The sequence below is a fragment of the Heteronotia binoei genome, chromosome 10 (assembly GCF_032191835.1).
Source record: "Heteronotia binoei isolate CCM8104 ecotype False Entrance Well chromosome 10, APGP_CSIRO_Hbin_v1, whole genome shotgun sequence".
Lineage (NCBI taxonomy): Eukaryota > Metazoa > Chordata > Lepidosauria > Squamata > Gekkonidae > Heteronotia > Heteronotia binoei.
Genome location: NC_083232.1, coordinates 29,179,644 through 29,206,798, shown reverse-complemented (window position 1 = coordinate 29,206,798; position 27,155 = coordinate 29,179,644). Strand labels below are relative to the sequence as shown.

General features: G+C 42.4%; 1 protein-coding gene across 2 annotated transcripts in view; it reads right to left on the bottom strand.

Moving 5' to 3' along the window:
- The window catches only part of EPC1 (enhancer of polycomb homolog 1), a 43,871-nt gene extending 28,542 nt beyond the window's left edge, over window positions 1–15,329 (bottom strand). Inside the window, exons 1-2 of one of the 2 annotated variants that reach the window (XM_060248167.1) lie at window positions 14,830–15,329; window positions 2,915–3,074 (exon numbers count right to left, since the gene is read on the bottom strand). In XM_060248167.1, coding sequence (XP_060104150.1) covers window positions 2,915–3,074; window positions 14,830–14,982 — 313 coding nt within the window. In that variant the 5' untranslated portion in view covers window positions 14,983–15,329. The remainder of the gene's footprint in view (window positions 1–2,914; window positions 3,075–14,829) is intronic. The other variant, XM_060248166.1, reaches the window with a different exon arrangement.
- Window positions 15,330–27,155: the final 11,826 nt, after the last annotated feature.

Below are 27,155 nucleotides of genomic sequence, written 5' to 3'. Positions count from 1 at the left end.
GTACCATGCTGTTTGCTTATATTTACTTAAATGATACAGTGAGGATACCTTTCACTCTGTCAAGTACATTCTTTGGGGCCAGATGCTATGAAAGATTATGCTGTGCTATGCAAGGCTGTATCAAATATGCATCTTGATATACCAGTCAAATCCTTGCTACTTTGCAGCACAGACCTCTCTCCCCTTCAAATACTCCATTCTGCATTTGCTTTCTCTTTTCTATTTATATGCAAAATAGCTTGCCCCAGGAAGTGTCTTTTGTTGGCCTAAGAGCAGGGAGAAGAAAAACACTACTGCAAATGCCCAATCTCTACTCCACAGGCTTTCTCACATAGTTACTTAGAGTGTTTTCATCAGCAAAGCAATGGAAGGCACAGCTAGAGATGTGAAGGCCCGGACATCCTCCCCCCAACACACCTTTTTCAATTTTTCTACAGGGAAATATGGGGGAGAACTCCTACAAAATATTTTCTCTTTTAGAATAAGAAAAATGCTTTTAAAGACAAGCTCGCTGATGTCAAACAGCTCTTAAATTCAAGATGCATTTCTGCACCTAGAATCTTTATGAGGGGAAGCAAGCAAGGCTATGAGGATATCTGATCTTTATGAGGGGGAAGGCATGCAAGTATGTCACTGCTTTTCAGCATTGTTGTCCTTTTGACCTGGTTGACTTTTTCACCTCTTCAGCAAACGACTGTGACAAATATACCCACAAAGTAGCTTACTGCCCTAGCCTGCTGGAGGGAAAAAAGATTATAAGAAGGTAGGGCAGAAAATGCATCAGAGCCTCGGAGGAAAACACTGAAAGTTTCATTAGAACAGAAGTCTCTAACCAGATACCAAAAATTAACTTACATATGCTAATATGGCAAGCTAACGCATCCAATGCTATTTTTCTCTCAAGTACTGGATATACTTGCAATTTTGCTTATACAAAACTAAGGCATTTATAATTTTTTAATTCCATAAATATTAAGTTTTAAATAATGCATTTTATGTTAAAGCCATAAATTAGTTTAGATTTGATAGAATGGTTAAGCACTGCAAATATTTCATGTTTTCCTCAAAATTTCTGAACACACTTTATTTCCCCTCAAAATAGCTTCAACATTTCTGAATATTTCACATCTCTAGGTGTCTCCTAGTTCTATGACTTGTCATTACATTTTATTCCCATGTATTTTCAGGTTCATGTTCCACACAGATAATCACCTACTCCATTCCCTTTTCGTCACCAATTCTGCATCCATTTTTTTGGGGGGGGGGGAGGGGGGTTGTTTCCCATTCTTACTGGTCTGGCCAATATCTACTGCTATCTAAAGAACAATGGTTTACCACATCCCCTGTAAAAGCCACGTATATAACATAGTATTTCATTTAAAATATTTAAATCTCACCTCTATATAAAATGTATCCAAGCTTCTTTACCACACAAATTGTTAAAAAATCAACACACAACAAATCCACCCCACGATATGCAGCACTCATAGCAATATCCTTAATTATTATTAATCCCTCCAAATTGCCTTGTAAAACTGATATTTGAAGATATATAATTAAAACAATAATTTCATCCAGGAGAAATCCGAACTTTTGGACCACTGTGGTGAACTCTATAACAGGGGTGTCAAACTTATGGCCCATGTGATGCAACCGGCCCACCAAGGCTTTAATCAGGCCTGTGCCCCCCCCCCCCCCACTCTTCACCCTTTGTAGCTCCAAGGCTGCCAAAGTTCCCAGCTCCTTCTGCCTTGTCTTTGCCTGATTCAGCAGGAAACTTCTGGGCTTGCAAAGAAAATGCAGAATGAATATTCCACGAAGGTCTCTGGGCCCAGACAGACTACTCTGGGTGTAGGCTATCTGGGCCAGAGACCTTAATGGAAAATCCATTCTGCGTTTTCCTTGAAACTTTGTCTGTGCTGTATTTTAATGGAGTGGAGTTTAAGTAGTTTCACTTTCCAGCATCTGTGTGGCCAGTGGAAGTTGTTGCTTGCTGGAGTTGTCTCCTTGAAAATAAAAGTTGATGCTTTGAGCAAGCGTGCCTCTGCCGAACGGACCTGAGAACTTCTGCCTAGTGAGTACTCTAACCTGGGAAACCACAGCCACAGGGGGATATTACATTGGAGTCACCTCCAATCTGAGCAGACCAGGGTGTGCATGTGGAGAAGCTTGCAATGCCCAGCCATTGCATGTTTTCCTAGGTTCAGAGCATTATATATAGTTTATATTTTCAGTTTCTGCTGTGATCCTTGTGCTTCTTGATGTTTTATTTTAAAAATTCATTGCCAAATCCCACTATTGCCACCTTTCCATTTTAAACAAAGTATCACAGAGTTTTAAGCTTGTTTGTATTTTAAAAGAAAAAACTGTTAATAGTGTTTGTATCCTTTATAAAGTTTATATCTCTGCTTCCTGGCATCTCTGCTTTATGGCACACATAGCCTGGTCCCATGAAGTCCCATTTGTGTCAAATCTGGCCCTCATGAGTTTAACACCCCTGCATAGTATCATAAAGAGCACCATGAAGTTCTAGGTGCTATCAGAGAACTGCTGCTTTTTGGTTTTTTCAAGCTACAATTAGGGGTGTGTGCTTGGTATATACTGAGCTGAATACATATCTGAAAAATACCTGATCAACCAAATCAATTAAAGAATCTGATCCTGCTACCAAAGCAGCAGTGACCGAATAAAAGATGAAATTATTCAGCTCTTATTTGGGTGCTGTTAGAAAGCATTTAGAGAGATTATGGTCTCTTAAATGCCTCCTGAACTCACTGAGTCACAGTGCAGCAGCAACGCAACTCAGCAAGTGAACACAGAAGGCATTTAAAGTTTAGAATAAGTCAGTTGGTTTCTACAGGGCCTAAACACAGTCACTAAATATTCAGTCATTTAAAAATATATATATACTCACGCTGTATGTGAATAAGCTGCTTTGGCATCTTAAATTCTCCAGGATATATAGATTCATAATAAGCAATATTACTTTCTGCCTCTGGGACTGGTATGACCATATTATCCCTCTTCTCTCCATATACCTGCTGTGCTGAAATAGCCCGCTGGAGATGGTGTTCCTAGAATTTAAGGGGAGGGAGGAAAAAAGGAAAGTGTCAGCACTCAAAAACTATGGTTAAGAGAATATGAGCTCAGCAGAAGGGAGGATCACACATTTTGATGTTGGCTTCTTCATCCATAACTGAAATCAGCAGTCAACTGGAGTCTGAAATTCTGACTCCATGTTTCAAATACTTCCAACTATAGTCTTTCCAGTTCAGATAAGCATATTGCAACCACAGAATTTAAGGGGAGGAAGAAAAAAAGGAAAGTGTCAGCACTCAAAGTGTCAGGCAACTTAGGAAAGGGAGGTGAAAACCTAAATGGCAAGAGGGATGAAGATGGATGGGCACGCAGGACACAGGAGTACAAGAGTTTATACTTTACAGCATGCTCCCAGTCCTTCAAATTATCAAGCCAGTGTTACAACCATGCCTGCTCTGATATTGATTTCTAAGCAGCTTATAACATCACATGATGTTCTGAGGGTTCAGTGGTCTTTATTCTTGAAGCAATATTTCAAAACGTATTTCTCAGGTTCACTTATCACCTTAACTCATGCAGTCTCAATCATATGCTGCTTGCTGCCTAAGAGTTTCACCATCACCACTGCAATATGGCAATCACACATGCCCCACAACAGTTTATATCATGTATCAGGCAGGGGTCAACAATCTGGTGGAATTGTGGACGCTTTGGTAATTTTGAGGAGTGGGTGCCACCACAGAATGGTATCAAGGCTAGCCATAAAACAATGAGAGGTTACAAGCCAAGTATCTTCTTTATTATGGAGGCGGATATTTCTGAATACATGTTTCCTGAAATACATGTTCTTCTGAAATACCTGCTCTTCCAATTAAGTGGAACAAAGCCAACATTTGCAATTTACTTTGGGGATGAAGCAAATGGGTACCTGGAAACATAAGCAGGTACAGAGCACTACCTGCACAACACTGGGGACCATAGGTCTATGGAGACAAGCTTTCCCTGAAGTATTGAATTCCAAATGTTATACAATTCTCCAAAAACTTACACTTCTCCTGCTACAGTCAAGAGCAATGTTTAAAATACGCATTTAAATCATGTTATTCTATTTTCATTTATTTAATTTATATAATTAATTTATAAAATGTCTATATCACCTTCCCAGTGAACCTGGTCATTTGAAGCAATCCACTTTTAATCAACTATCTTCACTTCAGAGATCATCAACTGGCATTCATAGTAAACAAAAAAGCAACACAAATGGCTGCTGATAAATTTATAGCACTAGTCTATTCCTAGAATACATAATATTTAAAACCAAAATTTCAGGGGTGGCCAGACATTGGCTTGGGATCCACATGTGGCTCTTCCACACACACATTTTGCGGCTCTTGAAGCCCCTACCATCACGTTGGCCAGCTTGGAGAAGACATTTCTCTCTTTAAATCTCTTTATCAAGCCAAGCCAGCCAGTTGCTTTCTTTCCATCTCTCCTCCCTCCCCCCATCTATTTGCCTGACTTCCTTCCTTGTGGCTTTATAACATCTGATGTTCATGTCTTGCGGCTCTCAAACATTTGACATTTATTCTGTGTCTCTCTTATGTTAAGTAAGTTTGTTCACCCCTGCCCTATATTATCTTGTTGGCAATGGGTATTTTAAATCGGACTCCCATTAAGAATCAATCCAAGCAATTTGTGATTAATATTTTATACTTGGGCACAGTTACCCAACAATAAAATAGTCACATCTCTCAGTAAGCCTGGAAGGTGTGCATGTGTAAGACTTGGCATGTGAGCCTTCAAAATAGTGACCAGAACGGGATTGTTTCCAGTTTCAGAGTACTGGGTCATATCATTTAAATATCATGTGTATCCATTCTGAATGGGTGACAGACAAGAATTACAGGGAAATGGAATGCTATGTTGAGCTACAGTTTGGACCTATTTAGAATCAATTCAACACAGAGATTTTAGGAAACTTTCCCCTATATAAACCAAGAAAATATAAAAACGCCTCTCATTCCACATGCCTTCCAAAAACTCGTCTCACATTTTATGCACGAATATACTACTGCTATGATTGAAGCAATTCAAGAAAGATTTATCCTTTGCCAAAAATAAATTCCATTAAATTGACCTCTCTCCCCATTCTTTTAGATGTAGCTGGCATCCAAGCATTTTTAATTTCTTTTAATTCTTTTTAAAGTAACCCGTTCCCAATACATTGACAGAATTTTCCATCCTTCTTTCATGTTTTCCTCTCCACCACAGTACAATTTGAAATGTTATTGATATCAACAACAACAATAAACACACATTCATACAAGAGACAAAGGTGATATCTATTGTTAGTAAAGATGGGAACATTTCCCCACATATTTCCACTTTTTCATATTCAACATGCCACGTGTTCCCTCACTGCAAATATTAGGAGCCCCCCCCCCCCCCTGCTTCCATCTCTCACACACACGGGCACTAAATAATCTTTCTCCTGACTGGCATATGTGTGCTTTGAGTACATAGTGGTCAAGAGAACTGAACCAAGTACAAGATAGGTAAAGATGACAAGCAAAAAAAGTAACCAAGAAGTTTAATTATTATCCTGAGATAAACAATAACTGGACTTAAGTCAAAACATCATTAGCTTGAATGTCAGAGACCTGCTGAAGAGTACCAATACCATTTTTACAAGCTTCTCTGGGACCCTGTGAGAAAACATTCAGAATATTATTTTTTTTAAAAGAAAACATTTAGAACTTCAGCCTCATTTCCTTTTCTTGAGTCAGTCCATTGGCACAACAGGGTCATGAAGCCATCCATACACTGTCTTTTCATGACAAGGTCATCAACAGAGGTGGAAGAGACTGTACATGATCCCAGGTTGACATCCTTATACCTAACATTCAGTATGGCCCCATCTGTAGATCATGGTTATTCTTACAAAGAGAAAACAAAGATATTTCAACAAGCTGAGGGCAAGCCCCTATGTTTAAAAAAATCTGAAAAGTTAAAAAGGATGGTTAAATCTTCCCAAACAGAGGAACATTGTTTGCACCTGCACAGACCCAGGCAACACTCCTCTGTCAACCTGACACACTAGCTGAAGACAGAAGGGGAGCCGCCATTGCATCACCCAGACAGGCAGAAGAACTGGAAGCGGACAGGCAAAGAGAGATGAGAGCAGGAGTTGCTGTCTCTCCCCCACCCCTACAATGTAGCAGGGAGGATGAGAGGTCAATGGAAGGATGCTGAGTAGGCAGACAGATAATCAGGGAGGGGGATGGGCAGAGGGGCGAGCAGGCAGGCAGCAGAAGGGGAAACCAGACTGGCAAAGTGAGAGACGGGTGGACAAGTGAGATTATCCCCCCCCCCCGTGAGTTTCTTGGTGGATCGATGAGGAACTGTTGGGCGGGGCGGGGGGGAGGAACCGTGACTGAGCCACTGTCACTGCTTGAGCCAGGCTGGCAGAAGGAGGGAATAGGAGTCCTCTCCATCCCATGTGACCTTCATTGGTCACCTGCTTGTGCTAACATGCCTACAAGTACTGTTATTCTGCTATTCATGGTAGGCACATCTTGCTCTGGAGCAACAGCTTACTAGCTTCAACCTCTGAACAGCCCTCAATTGCCAAGCAGGTGTTTTCTGAGGGTAAAAGATATAAATCTTAAATTTTAAAAAAGTTCAGAGTTTTAGAAGGCCAACATTTGTATCTTTCTGTCTCTAGTCCAATAAAATCCACCGCTTCACTATACACTTTAGGTTAGCGCACACAAATCAGAATTTCTATTGCAGGGGTGTCAAACATGCAGCCTGGGGGCTGAATCAGGCCCTCAAGCAACTGGCTCGTCTGCTTCCTTCTTTCTCTTGCTTCCTTCTGCATCTCAACTTGCTTGGCAAGGCTTGCTCAATGGTACAGGAGCTACAGAACTAAACCTTGATTTTCTCCATTGGTAGAGCCTCTTCTCCCTCCTGGTCCCCTGAGGAAGGGAGGGAAACAAGTCAGAGCTTACTTTACCAAGTTCCCTGGATCCCATGGTAGAAATACAAAGAAAGCACCTCTAAGACCAACAAGTGATAATGTTTTATTTTAAGGTTTTTGTAAAAAAAACCTTCTAGTCGTGTTTATCTGTGTCCTTTTAAAAAATTATCTCTCTGCTACCTAATCTTAAATAGGTACACACATGGCCCGCCCCAACACGGCCCCATTTATGTCAGGTCCATCCCTCATAATAAATCGAGTTCGACACCCCTGAATCTCCCTCACAGAACATGTGGTGAGACTGTACGAATCAACATCTAATTCAATACCAGAAATAAAAAGAAAGAGCATAGCCACAGTGTGATGCAAGTTAGATTAAGGAAATCACTGCATAAGCTTTAAGCTTTAGTGGGAAGGTGATAGATGTTTGGCTGATAGATGGGACTGATAGATGTTTGTGAAAGAAACTCTTTTCTTCTAATAAGATAAACTTCTTTCTTCTTCTTAGATTACCTTTATCAATATGCAAACACTGCCTTAATTTATACAAAAGGGCTATGAACTAATGAAACCAATACTGAGTGTTCTTGTGAAGCAGTAGGAAAGATAAAAGAGTCCAGCAGCACCTTAAAAACTAAAACTAAAAAACTGTGGTGGGATGTGAGCTTTTGTGGGTCACTGCTCAGTATTTTCTAGCAAAGGGGTGGTCAAACTGTGGCTCAGAAACTGCACATGGCTCTTTCACACACATTGCATGTGGCTCTCAAAGCCCCCACCATCCTGTCAGCCAGCTTGGAGAAGGCATTTAAAATTAAAGTTGTTTTCTTTCCACCTCTCCCTCCTTCCCTCCATTTATCTGCCTTCCTTACTTCTGGCTCTCAAACATCTGACGTTCATGTCTTGTGGCTCTCAAACTCCTGACATTATTCTGTGTGGCTCTTAAGTTAAGCAAGTTTGGAAGCCCGTTTAGCAAATAAGTGAACCATTCCACGCCTGAGCAACATATCTGGGCTGCCACTCACTCTTACAATAAAACACACCTTGACACTTTTCTGCTATTCAAGAATGTGTACGTTTACTATGTTGGATCATGAGAAGGAACAAAGGGAGATGGGCAGTATCATCTATTAAAACACAATAAAGAAATAGTGAATCTTCCATAACATAGTGATTGGATTTGCTACTGGTTACTAGTTTCAAGGCAAGAATTCAATAATTTAACTAATTCAAGGTGATGAGGTCAACTTTTACATGCCCACATAGGCGGATATACACATATCTCACAGAATCCCACTGCCATCACAGACCAAACCCATACAAGCATCTTCTTCATATGAAAATGTCATCAGTATGGAGCAGGGTTGCCAGATCCCTCTTAAGCACCAGTGGGGAATGGAGGGATAGGGTTGCCAGATGCAGGCTGGGAAACTCCTAAAGATTTAGGGATGGAACCTGGGAAGGACTGGTACCTCAGTGCGGTACAATGACATAGAGCTTACCCTCCACATAGTCCATTTTCTCCAGGGGGACTGATCTCTGTAGTTTGGAGATAATCTAATTCCTGGGGATCCCCAGGTCGCATGTGGAGGCTGGCATCCCTAATATGGAGCGTGGTGTTTACTTTTGAGGCTCTGAGACTCTGGAATAGGGGTAGCCAAACTCGATTAACTTAAGAGCCACAGAATAAACATCAGATGTTTGAGAGCCACAAGACATCAATGTCAGATGCTTGAAAGCTGCAAGGAAGGAAAGCAAATAGACAGGGGAAGGAAGGAAGGACCAAGAGGTGGAAAGAAAACAACTTAAACTTTAAATGCCTTTTCCAAGCCACACAATGGGGCAGTGGGGACTTCGAGGGCTACGCAATATTTGTGAAAGAGCAACATGTGGCTCCCAAGCTGCAGTTTGGCCACCCCTTCTCTAGAGCAACTACCCAGAAAAAAGGTTTGTGCAACTATATCCCACTAGCCATTTATTTAAGAAGGCACTTGGTCAGTAGCAGATGGCTGCATAATTTGACTGTGTTTCTTGACAGCTACTTGATTTTTATTTTCTTGTTATAGCTAGTGTTTACACCATTATGCAAGTATTTTAATTATGCAATGAATGCAAATTGCTTTAATGAAAGCACATAATTGGTGGATCAGATGCTACTACTATGAGGCTCCCAGCAGATGAGAAGATACTGAAATCGACTAGTGGCTGGGTTCAAAGTATCATACTTTTGAATCAGGAGACTTTGTGACCACAAGATATAAAAACTGAGTGCTCACAGGTACTGTTCCAAGTGACAAAACCAGCAGCAGCAGTTAAAGTGTAGAAAGATACAGGAAATGTTATCGAAACAGGAAAGCAAATGCCTAATGACTGAGGAGACCAAGAGACAGACACAATGAAAGGGTACAGGAGACCTGACCTGGATAGCGCAGGCAAGCCTGATCTTGTCAGATTCTTGGAAGCTAAGCAAGGCCGACCCTGGCAAGTACTTGGATGGGAGACCTCCAAGAAATACCAGGGCTGGGTCGAAGAGGCAGGCAGCAAGCCACCTCTATGAATGGCCTTGCCTCTCAGCCCCACTAGGGGTCTCCAGATGTCAGCCATGACTTCCAGGCACCACATATACACAACATTTTTTTTTTTAATTCCAGCATATAGGAGATGTGTAAGGAGTAGAGACACAAACCGGAAAAACACACAGCATCAGAGTAAGTGAAAGATTAAAGATACTCTAATGCACGCTTGCCTGGGAGTAAGACTCACTGAATACATGATCATTACTTCCAAACCAACATGCCAAATACTGAGATGCAAGCAGTCAGGAGAAACAGGAGAGCCCCCGAATCATGACACATCCCCTTTTCTGCACTCTCTCTCTCTAAAAAACCAAACAAATGGATTTCTACTCCACAAGCCCATACAGCAAAATACTGACAAGAGTCTATTTGGCCAGGGTCCTCTTCTGCAGGGTCAGGTAGTTCCTAAGACTGATGCTGAAACTGTGTCTCCAAATCAGGCAGAGAACAAAATCTGACAGCAAGTTCTCCAGTGCCCTGAACTAGATAACCCAGCCAGGCCCAGTATTATCAGACAGTTGAATCTAAGCAAGGTCAGTCCTGGTCAGCAATTGGATGAGAGACCACCAAATAAGTCCAGAGTCATGATGCAAAAGCAGACCATGGCAAACCACCTCTGAACGTCTCTTGCCTTGAAAACCCTAGAGCAGGGGTGTCAAACTCATGAGGGCCGGATCTGACATAAATGAGACCTTGTTGGGCTGCGCTGTGTCAGGCTGGGCCATGTGTGTACCTATTTAGGTAGAAGAGATATAAACTTTTTAAAGGACACAGACCAACACGATAAAGACTTAAAAAAAATTTAAATAAAACATGCTTAAAGCAGTAGCACTTATTGGTCTTAAAGGTGCTTTCTTTGTATTTCTCCCGTAGGATCCAGGGAACTGGGCAAAGGAAGCACCAGCTCTTTCCCTCCCTTCCCCAGGGGACCGGGAGTGGGGGAGCCTCAACTAATGGAGAAAATCAAGGTTTTGCTTTGTAACTCCTGTGTAACTAAGCAAGCCTGCAAAGCCAGTTGAGATGCAGAAGGAAGCAAGAGAGGGAGAAGGAAGCAGACAAGAGCCAGTTGCTCGGGGGCCTGATTCACCCCCAGACCGCATGTTTTGACACCCCTGCCCTAGAAGATCACCATGTTGTATGTGATTTGACAGCACTTTTCACCACCACTACCAAGTTCTCAAATATTTTCACCCAGATTTTTATATTAATACTGACAACTGAAGGCATTTGATCTTGTACTTGTGCAAAAGTGGCATGAGTCATCTGTCCTGGACCTCACTTGACCTGATTTGTTGGCACCATACCTGTCAACACTAAAGTACACGTTTTATTCTTATACCAAGAACAGATAAAGTCTATTGAATCTCTTTAGAAATTAAGCTTATGCGAAAGCTTTTTTTTTTTTGGGGGGGGGGAGCGTTGCAATTTTCAAAACCACCAACTATGGCCATGTTCTGTACTGCAACCAAGAATAATTCCAGGACATGACAGAAAGATGAATCAATCTGCCCATTCCAATTAGCAGCTTGTGTTATTAGCAGCACATGCTTTAAATTAATACTATTGTGGAATTAGTTGCACTGCGTAGTTTCAGTCAACAAGAATCAGCTACTTGATTTTGCAAGAATCCAACCAGTCAGCATAGTTTGTTAGATTATAAAACAAAACACATGCACACCACTTCCCCTACCTGGGCTGGGGAGATATTCATTGTAAAAAAAAGCAAGTATCTATAATGGAGCTCTCTTTCCAAGAATGTTTTCATTAGGATTATATAGCATTCTTGATATTTCAAGCCGTTACACAAGCATCACGTTCTACTACTCCCATTGACAAATAAAGGACACAAACAGCTATAAACTGTGGGAAAGTGTCCTTAGAATGCTTGTAGTCCAAACCCATGCAGTGATCAAAACATATAAAACTACTAGATTCACCTACTAGTACATGAGATACATCCAGCTGTTTTTCTATGGCAACTGCTATGGAATATTGACAAGAAGTTCGCAGACTCATTCCACAATGTGTTTGCATGCTAATTCTTGGCTACCATGACTGGTCTGGATCAATGTTCCCTCTAAGCTGCAGAGTCTTGTGAGCAAAAATTCTACTTTGGGAGCTACTGGCATTAAAGTTGTGAGCTCCTGCATAAATTAATGTGCTCTGGAGCCATTTCCCCTGAGCTAAGAGAAAAATGTGTGAGTTGGAGGCTGAAAATCTGTGAGCTAGCTCACACTAACTCAGTTTAGGGGGAACACTGGCCTGGATAAAACACCTGGCAGTCTTCCCAGTCACTGTCATACCATACCCCTTTAAGATTCATTTTTTCTTTTTAAAGGATAGCTCGTTTGCACTACTACATGCAGTTGTTTACTTTCACACATCTTGTAAATTCTTCCCAGCAGAGGTTGAAACATAGCTGCTTCTTGATCAGGACACAGATATATTGGGCTCTGTATTAATGCAATTCCATGAATTTATTTATTTACATTATTTATGGTCTGCCTTTCTCACTGAGATTCAAGACGCATTACAGAGTGAATCAATACAATCAACAAGATGGGAGATTCAGTAAACAATTAATTGTAATTTGGGTTGTGGAACCAACCAGAAGTCTGGAAAAAAAGAGAACTGAAGCAAAGCTAAGTGTTAACATGATACATTAAATGATGCAAAATTACACGATAGGATCCAGCCCACAACAAACTATACAAAGTGGTACAGACTACAGTTCCCAATAATTTATCCAAGTAACTTTGTGAAGCCTTTTGTACAGCACTACTCTATTCCCTATGAAAAAAAGCCCTCTTAGATAATTCAGTTTTGCATAGTTAATATTAAGGCAATTAAAAATGCAAACTCACATTTCAAGAAGATTAATTTCACAAAGTTAAACACCAAGTTACTGAGGAACTTTTAAAAAAGATAATACATCAGGGTCTTTAAAAAAAATATGTGTTTGTTTATTCAGAAGTAGGCACCACTGAGTTCAATGGGACTTCAAGAAATTCTGTGCAGAATTCCTGCCTTACTTTTGCTACTTGTTTCTTCATGCACACTGTGTGGACATTTGCATTCTATCTACTTTCACAGCACTGTAAGATAGCCAAAGTGAGTGCTAAAAATCAATCTTAAGATTTCCATAGGCAAAGTCACTACATTATGCTCAACTTAAGATTTTGATGTTTTCAACAAGAGCATTACTGACTCCCCTAGGTCAATATTTATTTCAAGTTAGCTACCTAGCTTTTTTTAAAAAAGTCAAAACCCTCACGATATTTCATATATCTAGAAGTATTTGCTAAATAGTTTACCATAAATCCACGATTTGAGAACTCTAAAAATTGTCACATGGTATAAATGTCAGAATACAGGAATTTCTTCTTAACTCAAGCAAACTGTTTAGATACACACCTCTTTACATGTTATTTAAAACATGTACCATTTAGACATTTCTTTCTCGGACAACTGAGTCGCAACTTAGAAGGAGCAGCTGGTTCTTCTGGCCTTCAATAGGTTATGGCAGCTGAAATTTAGTGTAAAACCAAGCAAAGCTGTCACACTGACCCTGTCCTGAACAACAACTTGACAGATCCAGGTCGGTATCTGTGGGTGCTTTCACATGGCAACTGTTCACAAGTGGATCTCACTGTTCTTCCACAGTACCAATCTAGTTGCAAAGCATGTTATTCAGTGCGCGTGAACACACCCTAACTCTAACTTTGTTCTTCAACAATCTGACAGCAACCCTACAGCAAATCAGATGGCTGCTTTAAATTCTGCTCCAACTTTAGAATAGCTGAATTCTGCAAAGGTAGGATGCCTATACTACAGCCTCTGAATTTATTATTCTTCACAATTAAATTCTGTTCAACTTTAGAGTAAGTGCATTTAAGCAAAGTTGGGATGCCTATACTATAAACTCTAAATGTATTACCCTTTACATGACAGCTTCTCACCATCAAGGACACATCTCCAATTCTGACTTTTATGTCCTTGTGCTGCTGCTCCCACCACCCCTCAGTTGAACCCTAACAGGTGATACCCATATAACGAAGCTTATTATCCTTTTAATGTTTAAAACATCTTCATTATCCTATATGATAATTTACTGCCCACCTTCTATATGTAAGATTGTCATTTCTGTTTCCATTTCATTCTGTCTGAGAAACTGTGAGTGCACATGAAAGTTCACACCCTCAATAAAACTTTGTTGGTCTTAAAGGAGCCATTGGGCTCTCACTTTGTTCTATACTAGATAATAGTGATTGCTTGCTTATTATTGACCAGTAACTACGATAACATCACTGTCTCAGCATGCGTTCTGACAAATCCTTCCTGCATGAGAAAGCAGGCAGGGAAATTATTATTATTTTCAGACCTCTTGAGTACGAGCAATGCTGCAGATAATCACTAGCTTATATGATGAAGCTGACAGGTGTTTTTTTTTCTGGCAGCAACAGTAAAGTTATTTTGTTAAGGAAAGGAGAGAGAGAAAAATGCACGATAATTTGACACGTCTGAGACCAGTAACCTGGATCGTGAAGACTTTATACAATGCTTATGTGTTCTACATCTTAAATTGTAACAAGCAACACCTTTTGATGTTTCACTGGCCTCTCGTTTTATTCTGCTACTAACAGGCTGCTAATTCGAAATTAGCTGCCGCTACGTCACGAGGTTGCACCAAAAAGCCCGAGAAAAGTTCTTCCTAAAACCGTCCACTGCAACCCTCCAGCCTTCCCCAGCCGGGCTTCTGGTGACATGCAGTGAAAGCAACAACACATGGGCTGCCGTTTCACTTCCTCGACACGGCTATTACAACTCTAAAGCGCCATCTAGCGTCCATAAGGCAGCACGTCACCCTCTCCGGCACCAGGCTCGCACTCTTCCCCGCTGCACAAGGCCCAGCCCAACGAAACCAGAGGCACAACAAAATGGCGGCCGGCCGCCACGTCACGTGACACCCTTTGTGCCTTTTGGGGGGCTGAGGAGAGCCCGGCCGCCGGCCTCGCCGCTCCAGCCCAGAGCGAAGGGACCTCCCAAAGGCAACGCGGCGGGGCCGTTAGGGCTCCGCGTCGCCCCCTCTCCCCATGGGGGGGGGGTGAGGAGAGGAAGGAAGCGGGGAAGAAAATGGCGGCCATTTTGTGCTTGCGCAGAGGCGATGGTGGGGGCCCGGGTGCGGGGCGATGGCGGGGCCCGGCCGGAGTAGGGAATGGGAGGGGGTCGCTCACGTACCGACTCCTCTTCCTTCTCCATGCCCGTGGGCATCTGCGGCACTGCCCGGTTGATGGAGGCATACTCGGCCAGGTCGGGCAAGTCCTCGCAGCGGAAGACGGGAAGCGGCTTAGACGCGTCCAGCGCCCGGGCCCGAAACGACAGTTTGCTCATGTTAGTCGTCGGCGGCTGCAACTGCTATGGCGGCTGCTGCTGCTGCTGCTCCGGCTAAGGAAGGGGGGGAGGCAGCGAGAGCGCTCCGAGCTGAGAGCCGGACCCCGCCGAGCGCTCTCATGGAGGGACCGGGGCTCCCGCGGCGGGGCGGGGCTGGCTCCGAGGCGGGTCCCGGCGGCGCCGGCTGGCGCGGCTAGGCTGGGGCGCCGATTCCTCTCCTCCGCCGCTCCGGCTCTGCTCAATACGCCACGGCCAACATGGCGGACATTAAACCTCGACTGGCCGCCTCTTTCAGCCAACCCCAGCGCCACAGCCATTCCCACACTGCATCGCGCAAAGGCGCGGGCACGGACCTGCCGAGGGGGGGAAGCGAAGGGGGCGCGCGGCGCGGGCACGGGGAAAACCGGGCACGATAAAGTGCGGGAGAGCTCAGTGGCTTTAAAATATATATATAGCCAAACACTGCCGCCCGGTGAGTGAGAGTTGCGCGGCCCGTCACTGCCCGGGAATTCCCTTCATTGTGATGCGCGGCGGAGGGACTGGACTGACCCACCCGCACCCGGGAATCCCTGCCCGCTGTGGAGAGCGAGGGGACGGCTCCGTCACTGCCGCCTGGAGGAAGGGAAGGAGAAAGATGCTTCAACACGCGCGGCTGAAGGGGACCTGGAGCATCCTCTCAACGCCAGGAAAGCGGCCTCGCAGCGCTGGGTGGGTCCCAGAGGAACTGGAAGCCCCGCTGCTGCCCCAACCGGCTTCCTTTTTATTGTGAAACCGGCCTTTAAAAGAGCAGCAGCGTTTCCATAGGCAAAGCCTCCCCCAATATTCTCAATACCCCATCATCGATTTCTTTCCCCTGAATCACTTTGTTCCCTGCTCTGGAAGATAGAGGCTCTGTGACATCAAACCGTTCTATAGAATGGGCTTGGGATGAGAACTGTAAGCAAGTAGCTTCTTCCATTCATCTTTATAAATCCAACCTCTTTCCCTCAGCCTTAGAAGCCACTGGAGACTATATATAAAAGCAAGTACCATGTAATCAAATTTACTTCCCCCCCTTCCTAATTAAAATTTCAATCCACCAGACTCAGAATCAGTAGCAGAGCTCTTTTAACAATTACCATGATGTAGAAAAGCAGCATTTCTCAATTCTACAATTGTGACACTCCTACATTTACTTTATCGCCTAGCAATCCCCTCATGCCTCTCTGCTTGCTGACACTTGTCTTACACACTGATGCATGGACACGGGATAGCTGTTTATAAAGATCTGTGGATTCAATCACTCATCTACTACAGGCATTAGACAAGAGCAAAACAAGCCATCTTCAGCTGAGTACTCCCACACAATAGATGAAGTTGTGAAGCTGTGTCTGGATTGTACTATTTCAATCGACAAGTGGGGCCTTACCTGAGGGAATGCTCCTTTTATACACAAATCTACAATGGAAAGAACATTGAGCCTGCCCCCCCCCCCAACATTCTCTGCTGGTGCTCTGTGGGGGCAGGGGAGCAGGCAGTATTCATCAAAACACCTGCAGGATTTGGAGTCTAGTGGTACAGTCCTGACCTGTGCTGTTGCCAACCCCCCCCCCCCAAAAAAAAACAATGGACCAGATTCCTTTCTGAAGGGTTCAGAACTAATAAATTGCATGGACTAAAACTTTTTATATATGCCTTATCTCTCTGTAGCTTCCATGATTAGCACAGCATTTAATGCAGCTGCAACGCTAAACATCTGTTGCTGGAAGCTAAAGTAACTCTAGCTGTGTTTATACGTAATCATGAATCTTTTGCTAATTTGAGCCACAGTGTCCCAGTCTTTAACTGTGTCATGCAGACACCTGAAGGCTGCGACCCTACACACAGTCATGTGGGAATAAGTGCATTGACTGCCAGAGTCATGTACTTGAAGGCTGCAACCCTATGCACACTTCTGTGGGAATAAGTCCCACTGAATGTCAGAATTGTTATGCATGAGTAGGTGACACATATTTTAATACCAAAGCCTGATTTTCATGTAATTTCTTACCCTGCATAAGTGAGCAGCCATCTGGCCATCCAGGAATCTTTGAAGCACAGAATATGAAACCAAATCGAACAAATCTGAGGAAGGGGAAGATGTTCCACGTATCACAAGACATAAGCCTTGCAGGAAATGCATTACAAGGTCCATTAGCTAGTTTCCAACTCTACTTACTCATCACTTACCCTTTTCAATGTTTTAAATTACAATACCACCCCCTGGAGTTGTAAGGGTATATTTACTGGAATCAGTGTTAGGATTGCTTAGGTTGTATGGTAAACTTTACAAATTAGCTACAAAACGGGTGTGGACTGTATAGAATATTAATTTTGATTGGAGAGTGATGGTAAGGGGTTCTACTACATTTTCCAGAGACAGAATGTGCAAAATATTGCATCAGAGTCTAATGTGAATATCGCTGGCAGAAAAGGAATCAGTTCCCTGGTGTAGCAGAGTCTGTATTAAGGCTTTTCACAAGATCAGTTATAAATAAACAACAAAGTGTTGAACACAAACATAAGGGACTGGGCCCAAAGGTGACAATTCTACCATCATAATGGTATTTATGTTGGTGAGAAATCATTTTCCTTTCCCCTTCAGGTTCCTTCTTTGCCCTCCCCAACACTGGGTCCCTTGACCCCTAAAAGCAGAAGTGGGGGGGGGGGCTCATTGGGCAATAGCAGAAAGGAGGCAAGCAAGGAAGATCCACTCTGCTGTTGGTGCTTTGGATCCAATCTGTAGCCCTCTGCTCCTTGATCTACAACGTGATATTATGGATGTTTATTTGAAAGTAAATTTGAGCTGAGTTCAATGACATTTGTACCTAATGAAGAAAAAAATAACAGCCACCTGACACCGTAATATGGGACAAGATTATATTCCCAACATGAAGTATTGTAGAATAAATCCCATTTGGTTAAATGCTTGTAGTGGGTCTTCATTAGGCAGTCATTTATTTATTTATTTATTTATTTTAGTAGATTTATATTCCGCCCTTTCCCATAAAAGGGCTCAGGGCAGATTACAGACACACATATATAAAGATTCCATAGATATACATACATATATATATAGTCTTTTTCTTGAGGTACCATTAGACTTCAGCTTTTTTTCTTCTTTTTTCTTTTTTACTGTACCAGACTAACACGGCTACCCCTCTCAACCCAACTAAATGTACACTTGATTTTCTCATAGGTAAGTAAGCAACTGAAGTGCTTGTTTTGATCTGTAAATTATATTCCACATATTATGCATATCTCATGTTCCATTGTGGTTGAGTTCCGGCCGTTTCTATTTCCCCACCCCAAAGTAAACTAAATTTGTTATCCCCAAGTGAACAAATATAGGACCTATTCCCAAGTGAGCAAATACAGGATTACAACTTCAAATGCAAGTAGATCTGCTTAACTCTTTTGTGAATCGCAAAGTCATGCTGTACAGACAGCTTGCCTATGGAAAATAAGGACCTCTATGTTAAAACCCAATTTGTAGATTTTGTTTAAAGTTGTGTTTCTCAGTCTCTGTGGAAATAAATGATTCTGTTTACCTATGTTCATGTGATTACAGCTGAACTGGTTGATTTCCTTTTGTCAGGTTACTGACATTATATACACCACCTTCCAAATTTTTTTTGAAATAATTCCTTACTAAAGGCTTGTGAGTCACAGGATAAAGAGGACAGGTCCTCCAATGGATTAGTGACCAGTAAAAAACTGGAAGTAAAGTATGTGAACACATCTCATAGTGGAGGGACATAAACTGTGGGATTTCACAGGGATTGGGATTAGGATCTGTGCTGTCTAATTTGTTCGTAAACAAAGTATTCAGGGTGGTGAAAACAAAGCAGTTTGTGAAGATCTCCAAAAGCATCTCTCAAAACTGGGTGATAAAATATAAAATTATTAATTTTGGGGAGGAACAGCCTAATGTTAAATATATGCTGATGGATTTTGAACTGGAAATGACCCATGAGGAAAGACATTCTGAAGTTGCGGTGCATCACTCAGTGAAATGTCAATTTAGTGCATGGCAACAGTGAAAAATGATCGGCAACAGATTCAGGATGGACAAAAATACTTACTCACTAAAAAACTACCGTAATTAAAATCAAATTCACTGTGCAGGATGCAGCCCCTAGTTTAACTAGTTTTAAAGGGGGATTAGGCAAATTAATATAGGTCATTCAATAATTATTAGGTATAGTGATTAGAGGACATCTCCATGTTGAGACAGTAATCCTCTGAATACCAGTGTTGGAAGGGCAACAAGGGAACAGTATGCTATTCTCATAGGCCTTCTAGGGTATATTATTAGCTATGTTGTGAAACAATGTATTGGACTAGATAGACCAATAGTCTAATCAAGCTGTGATGACACATGATTTTTACTTGGGGGTTGACTATTTTAGTGGTGCTGCAGTTAGCTGCATAAACAGAACCTTGCAGTGATGCAATTTAACACGTTAGCTATAGTTTATGAATAATATGATTATGGATTACTAGGAATAAAGAATGTTGTGAGAAAAAATACGACGGGCTCTAGAAAGAGGCTCTGTGTGAACGCCCCCCCACCCTTGCTGTCTTCCCACTACCCAAGGTGGCCATTATCTGTAGCAGAATTGATCTGACTTCAGCTTTTCATCTCCTCTCCACCTCCCTGCAGCCTCTACCTAGGAAAAGTATAGTCTTTCTCTGCAGTGGGGACCAAAGCTGCTTACATCATTCTCCTCTCCCCCTTTTGATCTGCACAACAACCCTGTGAGGATGTAAGGCACAATGTCTGTGACTGGTCTGAAATCACAATGTAGACCAAAGCAGGAGGGAAGCAACCTCAGCAGATTATAATTACAGAGCCCACCCTGAAAGGTACCATTTTCTCCAGGTGGAGCTGATCTCTGCCATCTAGACAGCAGTTGTAATTCTGAGTGATCTCCAGCCCTCACCTGGAGATTGGCAACAATGGTTCTACAGGAGGAAATGGCTAAAACAGAAGCAAGCAGCCAGGCATAGAGAAGCCAACCTCCAGGTGGAGCCTGAAGATCTCCTGGTATCACAACTGAACTCCAGACAACAGATCTTCCTCCCTCTAGAGAAAATAACTGCTTTGGAGGGTGGACTCTATGGCATTATATTCAGCTGAGGCTTCTCCGCTTCCCAAAGCCAGCCCTCATCAAACTACACCACAAAATATCCAGGAATTTCCCACCAACCTGGAACTACACCAACCTAATCAGGACTGGACCCAATTAGTTCTCCCTCAAAGGCCAAAATAGATCTGAAAAGGGCCTCCTCAGCTCACCTTTTACTGATTGGTTTGTTTTTACTGATAGAACCAAGGTTGGTTGCACAGCAATAGCCACTGCCCAATGGTCCAATCCTCATCTGTCCTTGAGCCAGCAGTGGGGGGAGCAGAGTCAGCCAATACCATACAAATGCACTTGAATGATGTTTGATGGGCCAATATTGATGGAGTGCACACCGCAGCCAATGGGATAGCCAGAAAGTGTCAATAATGTAGCATATATATATATAATGTATGTAACATTATTATAACATAATATTATGCCAAGCTTATTTTATATACATACAGTATGTCACAGAAGTGAGTACATACAGTATGTCACAGAAGTGAGTACACCCCCTCACATTTTGTAAATATTTAAGTATATCTTTTCATGTGACAACACTGTCAAACATGTGGCCCAAGAGCCAAATCAGGCCCCTGGAGGGCTCCTATCAGGCCCCCGAGCAACTGGCTGTCATCTAATCCCTTTTCCCTCTCTCTTGCTTCCTTCTGCATCTCAACTTGCCTTGCCAAACTTGTTCAATTGCACAGGAGCTACAGAGCAAAACCTCAATTTTCTCCATTGGCTGGGGCTCCTGACCCTCCTGGTCCCCTGGGGAGGGAGGAAGAGCCAGAGCTTCCTTTGCCCAGTTCTCTGGATCCCATGGGAGAAATACAAAGAAAGCACTATTAAGACCAACAAGTGCTGATGTTTCCATCATGTTTTATTTTAAGTTTTTAAAAAATCTTTAGTCGTGTTTGTCCGTGTCCTTTAAAAAGTTTGTATCTCTGCTACCTAATCTTAAATTGGTGCACACATGGCCCAGCCCAACACAGCCCAGCCTGGCCCAACAAGGTCTCATTTAGGTCCCTCATAACTAATGACAACCCTGATTTAGATGGTCCTAAAAAGGCACTTTTGTTCTGTATTTTTTACCCCATGGACCAAAATTTTTCAGATTTGGATATGTGTGAGAAAGAAATGCCTGACACTACTTATTTTAAATACGGCCATAATACATAATTTAAGAAAAAATAAAATGTCTATTCAATCATGAATGTTACTGAATACTTGAGGCCAACATCCTTCTCTTTCAAATCAGGAAACAATCTGAGGCAACATGGCCTTGTCCTCTGATCTCTTCTTTAGCTGAGAACTTTTAAGGTTGTCAGAGCTATTGATCTAATTATACCATCTGTTCAGTAACCACCCACAGCCACAAAAATCTGATAGTTTCTAAAAGGAGGATACTTTGATGATGATGATGATGATATTGAATTTATATCCCGCCCTCCACTCCGAAGAGTCTCAGAGCGGCTCACAATCTCCTTTATCTTCCTCCCCCACAACAGACACCCTGTGAGGTAGGTGGGGCTGGAGAGGGCTCTCACAGCAGCTGCCCTTTCAAGGACAACCTCTGCCAGAGCTATGGCTGACCCAAGGCCATGCTAGCAGGTGCAAGTGGAGGAGTGGGGAATCAAACCCGGTTCTCCCAGATAAGAGTCCACACACTTAACCATTTAGTAGGTGATTCTCCCCTTTCATATAGGTTTTTTTTTTTGTGATCTCCACTATGGTGGTGGAAATGTAAACAACAGAATTTGTATTCAATAGAGAACGAGAAAGTTGACAAGACTGAAGAGGCTTCTTTGCCCTATACATCTCAAGTGTGTACAATTCATAACTGTATAGCATGTCCTGAAAAATTATTCTGACAATATAGTTCAGGATTAGAATGCAGGTGTCAGCATTTGATTTATGTATTTTCATACTTTTCTCTAGCAAAATTATCGTTTTTCACATAGAATGGTATGATAAAGAAGCTTAAGAATAAAAGAGGCTTGCTGGATCAGGCCAGCAACCCATCTAGTCAAGCATCTTGTTTCATTCAACAGGGCAAAGAAGCCAATACCTTCCCTAGATGCTGCCTCCAGCATTGGTATTCAAAAGTTTGCTGCCCTGTATATGGAGGTTTCCTTAACTCATAATGGCTAGTAGGTTGATCTCTCCTACATGTATCTCTCTAATACCAACTCCTAAAGCCATCTATGCTCATTGCCATCACTGCAACCATTGGCAGTGAATTCTACAATCTGATTACTCATTGAGTAAATAAGTATTGCCTTGTCTGTTCCGAAACTATTACCCATCAACTTCATTGTGTGGCCCCACACTCTAGTATAATGGGAGAGGGAGAAAAAGCTATCTGCAGGTCTTGAATTCAGCAGGAGCTCACAGAAGCACAGCTCCTGAACCTTTCTGGGGATTCCCCCTCCTCCTCCCCACCTACCTACCTTGTCTATTGAATAGTAGGTGCACCTGTATAACAATCCCTGGATGAGCTCCACCACCTATTTTTCTACAAAATAACCCCTGGCTATCTGTATTCACTTTCTTCACCCCATATCTAAGTTTAAGAGCCTCTTATGTCACATTAATCACCTCTTTTCTAAGTTGAAAAGTCCCAGACTCTTTAGTCTTTTCTTATAGAAAAGGTGTTCCAAGTTCCAACCCATTAATGCAGTGGTACTCTAGCTTGCTGAGAGCCACATCTGCAAATACTATCAACCAAAAGAGCCAAACAATCATATGCCCTCTGCACGTCTCCAAACAAACACACACACACACATTAATATAACACTCTATATGTAACTATAACCTTTAAATTACCAGAGTATGTCTATGCATGTATGGTTATCTTTCCCCATCATGGTTGAACATTAGCACCTTCCCATGCTCTCCTTTCCATGAGGCAAATCAGTCCAGACAAGAAAGCGAGACTGGCAAGGTGCCTGGAGAGAAGCAAGCTGATTGGAGAAAGGGGAGTAAAACTACCATCTCACTATGGCTAGCTTGCGGTTTTCGTGGGTGTCTGGGGTGGTAGTATAGGCAGGCTGCTCCCCTCTTAGTAGCCTCCTGGGTACTGGGATGAGAGTGCAAAGGCTGTAGAGAAGGACTGGAACTTTACTGCCATTTCTAGCATGATGCCCATACCTCAGGGAGCCTCACAGTTTACCTGTCCTCCAGTGATAGCTATTTTAAAGTAAATCGCCTGCCAGCTACCAGCCCTACCAGGCAATGGCCTTGCCTACATTCCTGGAACATGGAGTGTGTGCCAAATCAGCAGAAGAGCCACAGGTAGCACATCAAAGAGCCAGATTGGTCTCCTAATTGCAGTGAGTGAGTATCACTGCCTTAATCATTTTGGTTGCCCTCTTCTGTATTTTTCTCAGCTCTGCAATATCCTCTTTGAGATCCTGACCAGAAGAACAAATTGAATTAGATCATGCAAGCAAATACACTGGCTGGTCAACTTGTAGGCATTATCTCCAATCTACAAACTTGTTTTAAAAAATATAAGGTCAGTTTTTCAGTTGCACAGAAAAATTCAGAATGCAGTAACTTAACAATTTTCCAACTGCAGATCAGACACTATATTGACAAAGGGACACAGATGCATCTAGTCCAATCATAGTTTGTAAATAAAACCATGAAATTCAGAGTAGAGGAATTCCACTGATCAAACTACAGGTAGGAAGTAACTAGAAGGAACAGGGTTTTAAAAAAAGGGGGGGGGGGGAGGGAAGGAAATGAGCTCAGAATGTTAAAAAGTTAAAATCAACAGAAACAGGTCAAATGGGTGGTAGAGTATGAAATGTGGTCAGCTGACTGCATAAGGGCCAAATTTATAATGTCATTTGTAGGATTTTTTTTCTGATTCATTGGATAAACCCTATAATTACTGGAATGGTGCAGCTCTTGGAAGAAAAGGTTTAACAATGATAACATATTCCATGCCATATAATAAACTACATGTGCATGGGGAGTATTATTACCATTTATTAAATTTATAGCCCGCTCTCCCTAAAGACCAGGCTCAGAGTGGGTAACATCATTTGTAAAACATTTAGTTGATAAAACTAATACATAATCATAATAAATACCATAAAATACATAATAAATAGTTACATCCCTCTATACAGCTAAAAGATGGCATAAAATCTCAGCGATGAGAAGGAAAGGAGAGGGGAAAAGGGAGGAGGCCAATCCAAGATGGAAACTGTCAAGATAGACCCTGTTGGTGCCCTTAACAATACACCTGGTGGAACAACTCTGTTTTGCAGGCCCTGTGGAACTATAATAAATCCCGCAGGGGCTGGATCTCTCCTGGAAGAGAGTTCCATCAGGTTGGAGCCAGGGCTGAAAAGGCTCTGGCCCTAGTTGAGGACAGCTGGATGCTATTTGAGCCAGGGATCACCAGCAGATTTTGATCACTAGAGCATAATGCTCTTAGCAGATATACCAGGAAAGGCAGTCCCGAAGATATCTGGTCCCAGACCATTTAGGTTCTACAGGTCAACACCAAAACCTGGAACATGACCTGGTTTTCAATTTGGAGCCAGTGCAACTGGTAGAGCATTGGTTGGACATGTGCTTTGAAAGATGTTTCAATCAGAACTCATGCAGCTGCATTCTCGACCAGTTGCAATTTCCAGGTAATTCTCAAGGGAAGCCCCACATAGAGCAAGTTACTCTCAGGAGTCCAACTTGGAGTTGACCATTGCATGGATCACTGTGGATAAATCAGAGGGAGACAGGAAGGGGACCAACTGTTTAGCCTGGCAGAGGTGGTAAAACGCCAATTTAATTTCATTTGTGACCTGAAGCTCCATTGAGAGGGAGGCATCAAGGATCACCCCCAACCTCCTGATGGACAATGCAGGTGTTAATGGTGCATCATCTAGAGCCAGGAGTTGGCATCCCAACCCCACATCCCCCCAGCCCAGCCACAACTGCCATCTTTGATGGTTACGGTTTACATTAACACTGCCAAATCATCAAATTATATTTGCTATGAGATAAGGTATTGGAAACTGAATATTTTGTTTTAATGATCAGACAGCAGTCAGGAAGGTTATGATTATCAATGTGCATGAGCAATAACAGCAAAATTGAATCCCTCTGTTCAAAGATGGTATACCTGATTATCAGATTCTGATAATCCCAACAAGGGATTGGTATTACCTACATGCCCAGAAAAAAAACAGCAGGAACTCATTTGCATATTAGGCCACACACCCTGATGCCAAGCCAGAACTGTGTTCCTGCTCAAAAAAAGCCCTGCCTATCTTTAAATGGTAAAAGACATTTTCCTGGATCCAGTTGATAATATGCTAGATTAGGCAGACCCTAATCCAAATCATATTTTTTGAACATTGGCTAAATTAATTGTCTATGATAAAGCAAGATTAACAATAGACTGGAGCAAATAAAGGTTTTCTGTTGTGTTTACAATATAGGAAACAATAAAAATACAAAGTTAAGAAACTTAATTAAAAGGGAACAAAGATCCATTCATTTTTTATTTCCATTTAGAAATCAGTAGTTGCTAGCAGGGGTGAAATTCTAGCAGGAGCTCCTTTGCATATCAAACCACACACCCCTAATGTTGCCAATCCTCCAAGAGCTTACAAGACTCTTTTTTTGTAGGCACTTGGAGGATTGGCTACATCAGGGTGTGTGTGGCCTAGTATGCAAAGGAGCTCCTGCTAGAATTCCACCATTGGTTGCTAGTATATTGTTTTTTAATTACTATTGTGCAAGTCTTAATTAGATGGGGATATCGTTATGATCATTATCAAGTAATGCAAAAGATTAAGGACTTTCTCCTGTCATTTTTTAAAATACTTCACATAAGAAGAACCCTGCTGGATCAGACAAGTGGTCCATCTAGTCCAGGATCCTGTCTCACACAATGAATTCCTCTGGAGGTCCAATGACAGAGCAAAGAGGCCAAGGCTTTCCCCTGATGCTGGCACTGGTAGTTGGAAGTTTACTACCTCTGAATGTGGATATTCCCTTGTTCCCTTTAATCACCATGCCTAATAACCATGGATAGACCTATTGTCCATTAATCCATTTGATCCCCATTTAAGGCTTTCTGTGCTGCTTTTGCCCAGATGTGTTTTGAGTATCGCTTTGTTCTCAGGCTAATATAATTTCTTTAGAATTTGAATTTCTAATGGCAAGGAATAGTATGGTGACCAACTGGAGTCACAAAGACAAGGGTAGTAAGCATATACAGGTGGGGAACCAAATTGTAAGTAAGGATAATAGTAAGAAGATCAAATCAGTCAGTCCTAAGGGAAATCAACCCTGACTGTTCCCTGGAAGGTCAGATGCTGAAGCTGAAGCTCAAATACTTTAGCCACCAAATGAGAAGGGAGCACTCATTGGAGAAGATCCTGATGCTGGGAAAGACAAAAGGCAAAAGAAGGGGTCGGCAAAAGATGAGATGGCTGGACAGCATTACTGATGTAACTAACACAAATTTGAGCAGACTTTGGAGGATTGTGGAAGACAGGAGGGCCTGGCGTGACTTTGTCCATGGGGTCGCAAAGAGTCCGAATTGACTGTGCGACTGAACAACAACAAGGTACAAGACACAAAAAAGTCAACGTTTTGGCAGATCCTGGCTGCTTTCTGTTGGTGGAAGGCTCTTCCCAAAGCAGTGGGACTATCACTGAAAGCAGCCTGAGTTCAAAGTGAAACCAGCCAATATAAAGGCAGGTTAGCATGATTCAGCACATACTTGGGTTCAGGGCTTTTTTTGTAGCAGGCCAGGAACTCCTTGGCATATTGGTCACACACGTCTAATAAAGTCAGTCCTCCAACAGTTTACAGTAAGCCCTGTAAGAAGAGCCCTGTAAGCTCTTGGAGGATTGGCTACATTAGGGGGGTGTAGCCTAATATGCAAAGGAGTTTCTGCTACAAAAAAAGTGCTGCTTGAGTTTTCACATAGCAACTCAGTCCCTTGGAACGGACTACTTAGAAGAGAGCAGGAAATGAAACCCCTGGTGATCTTCA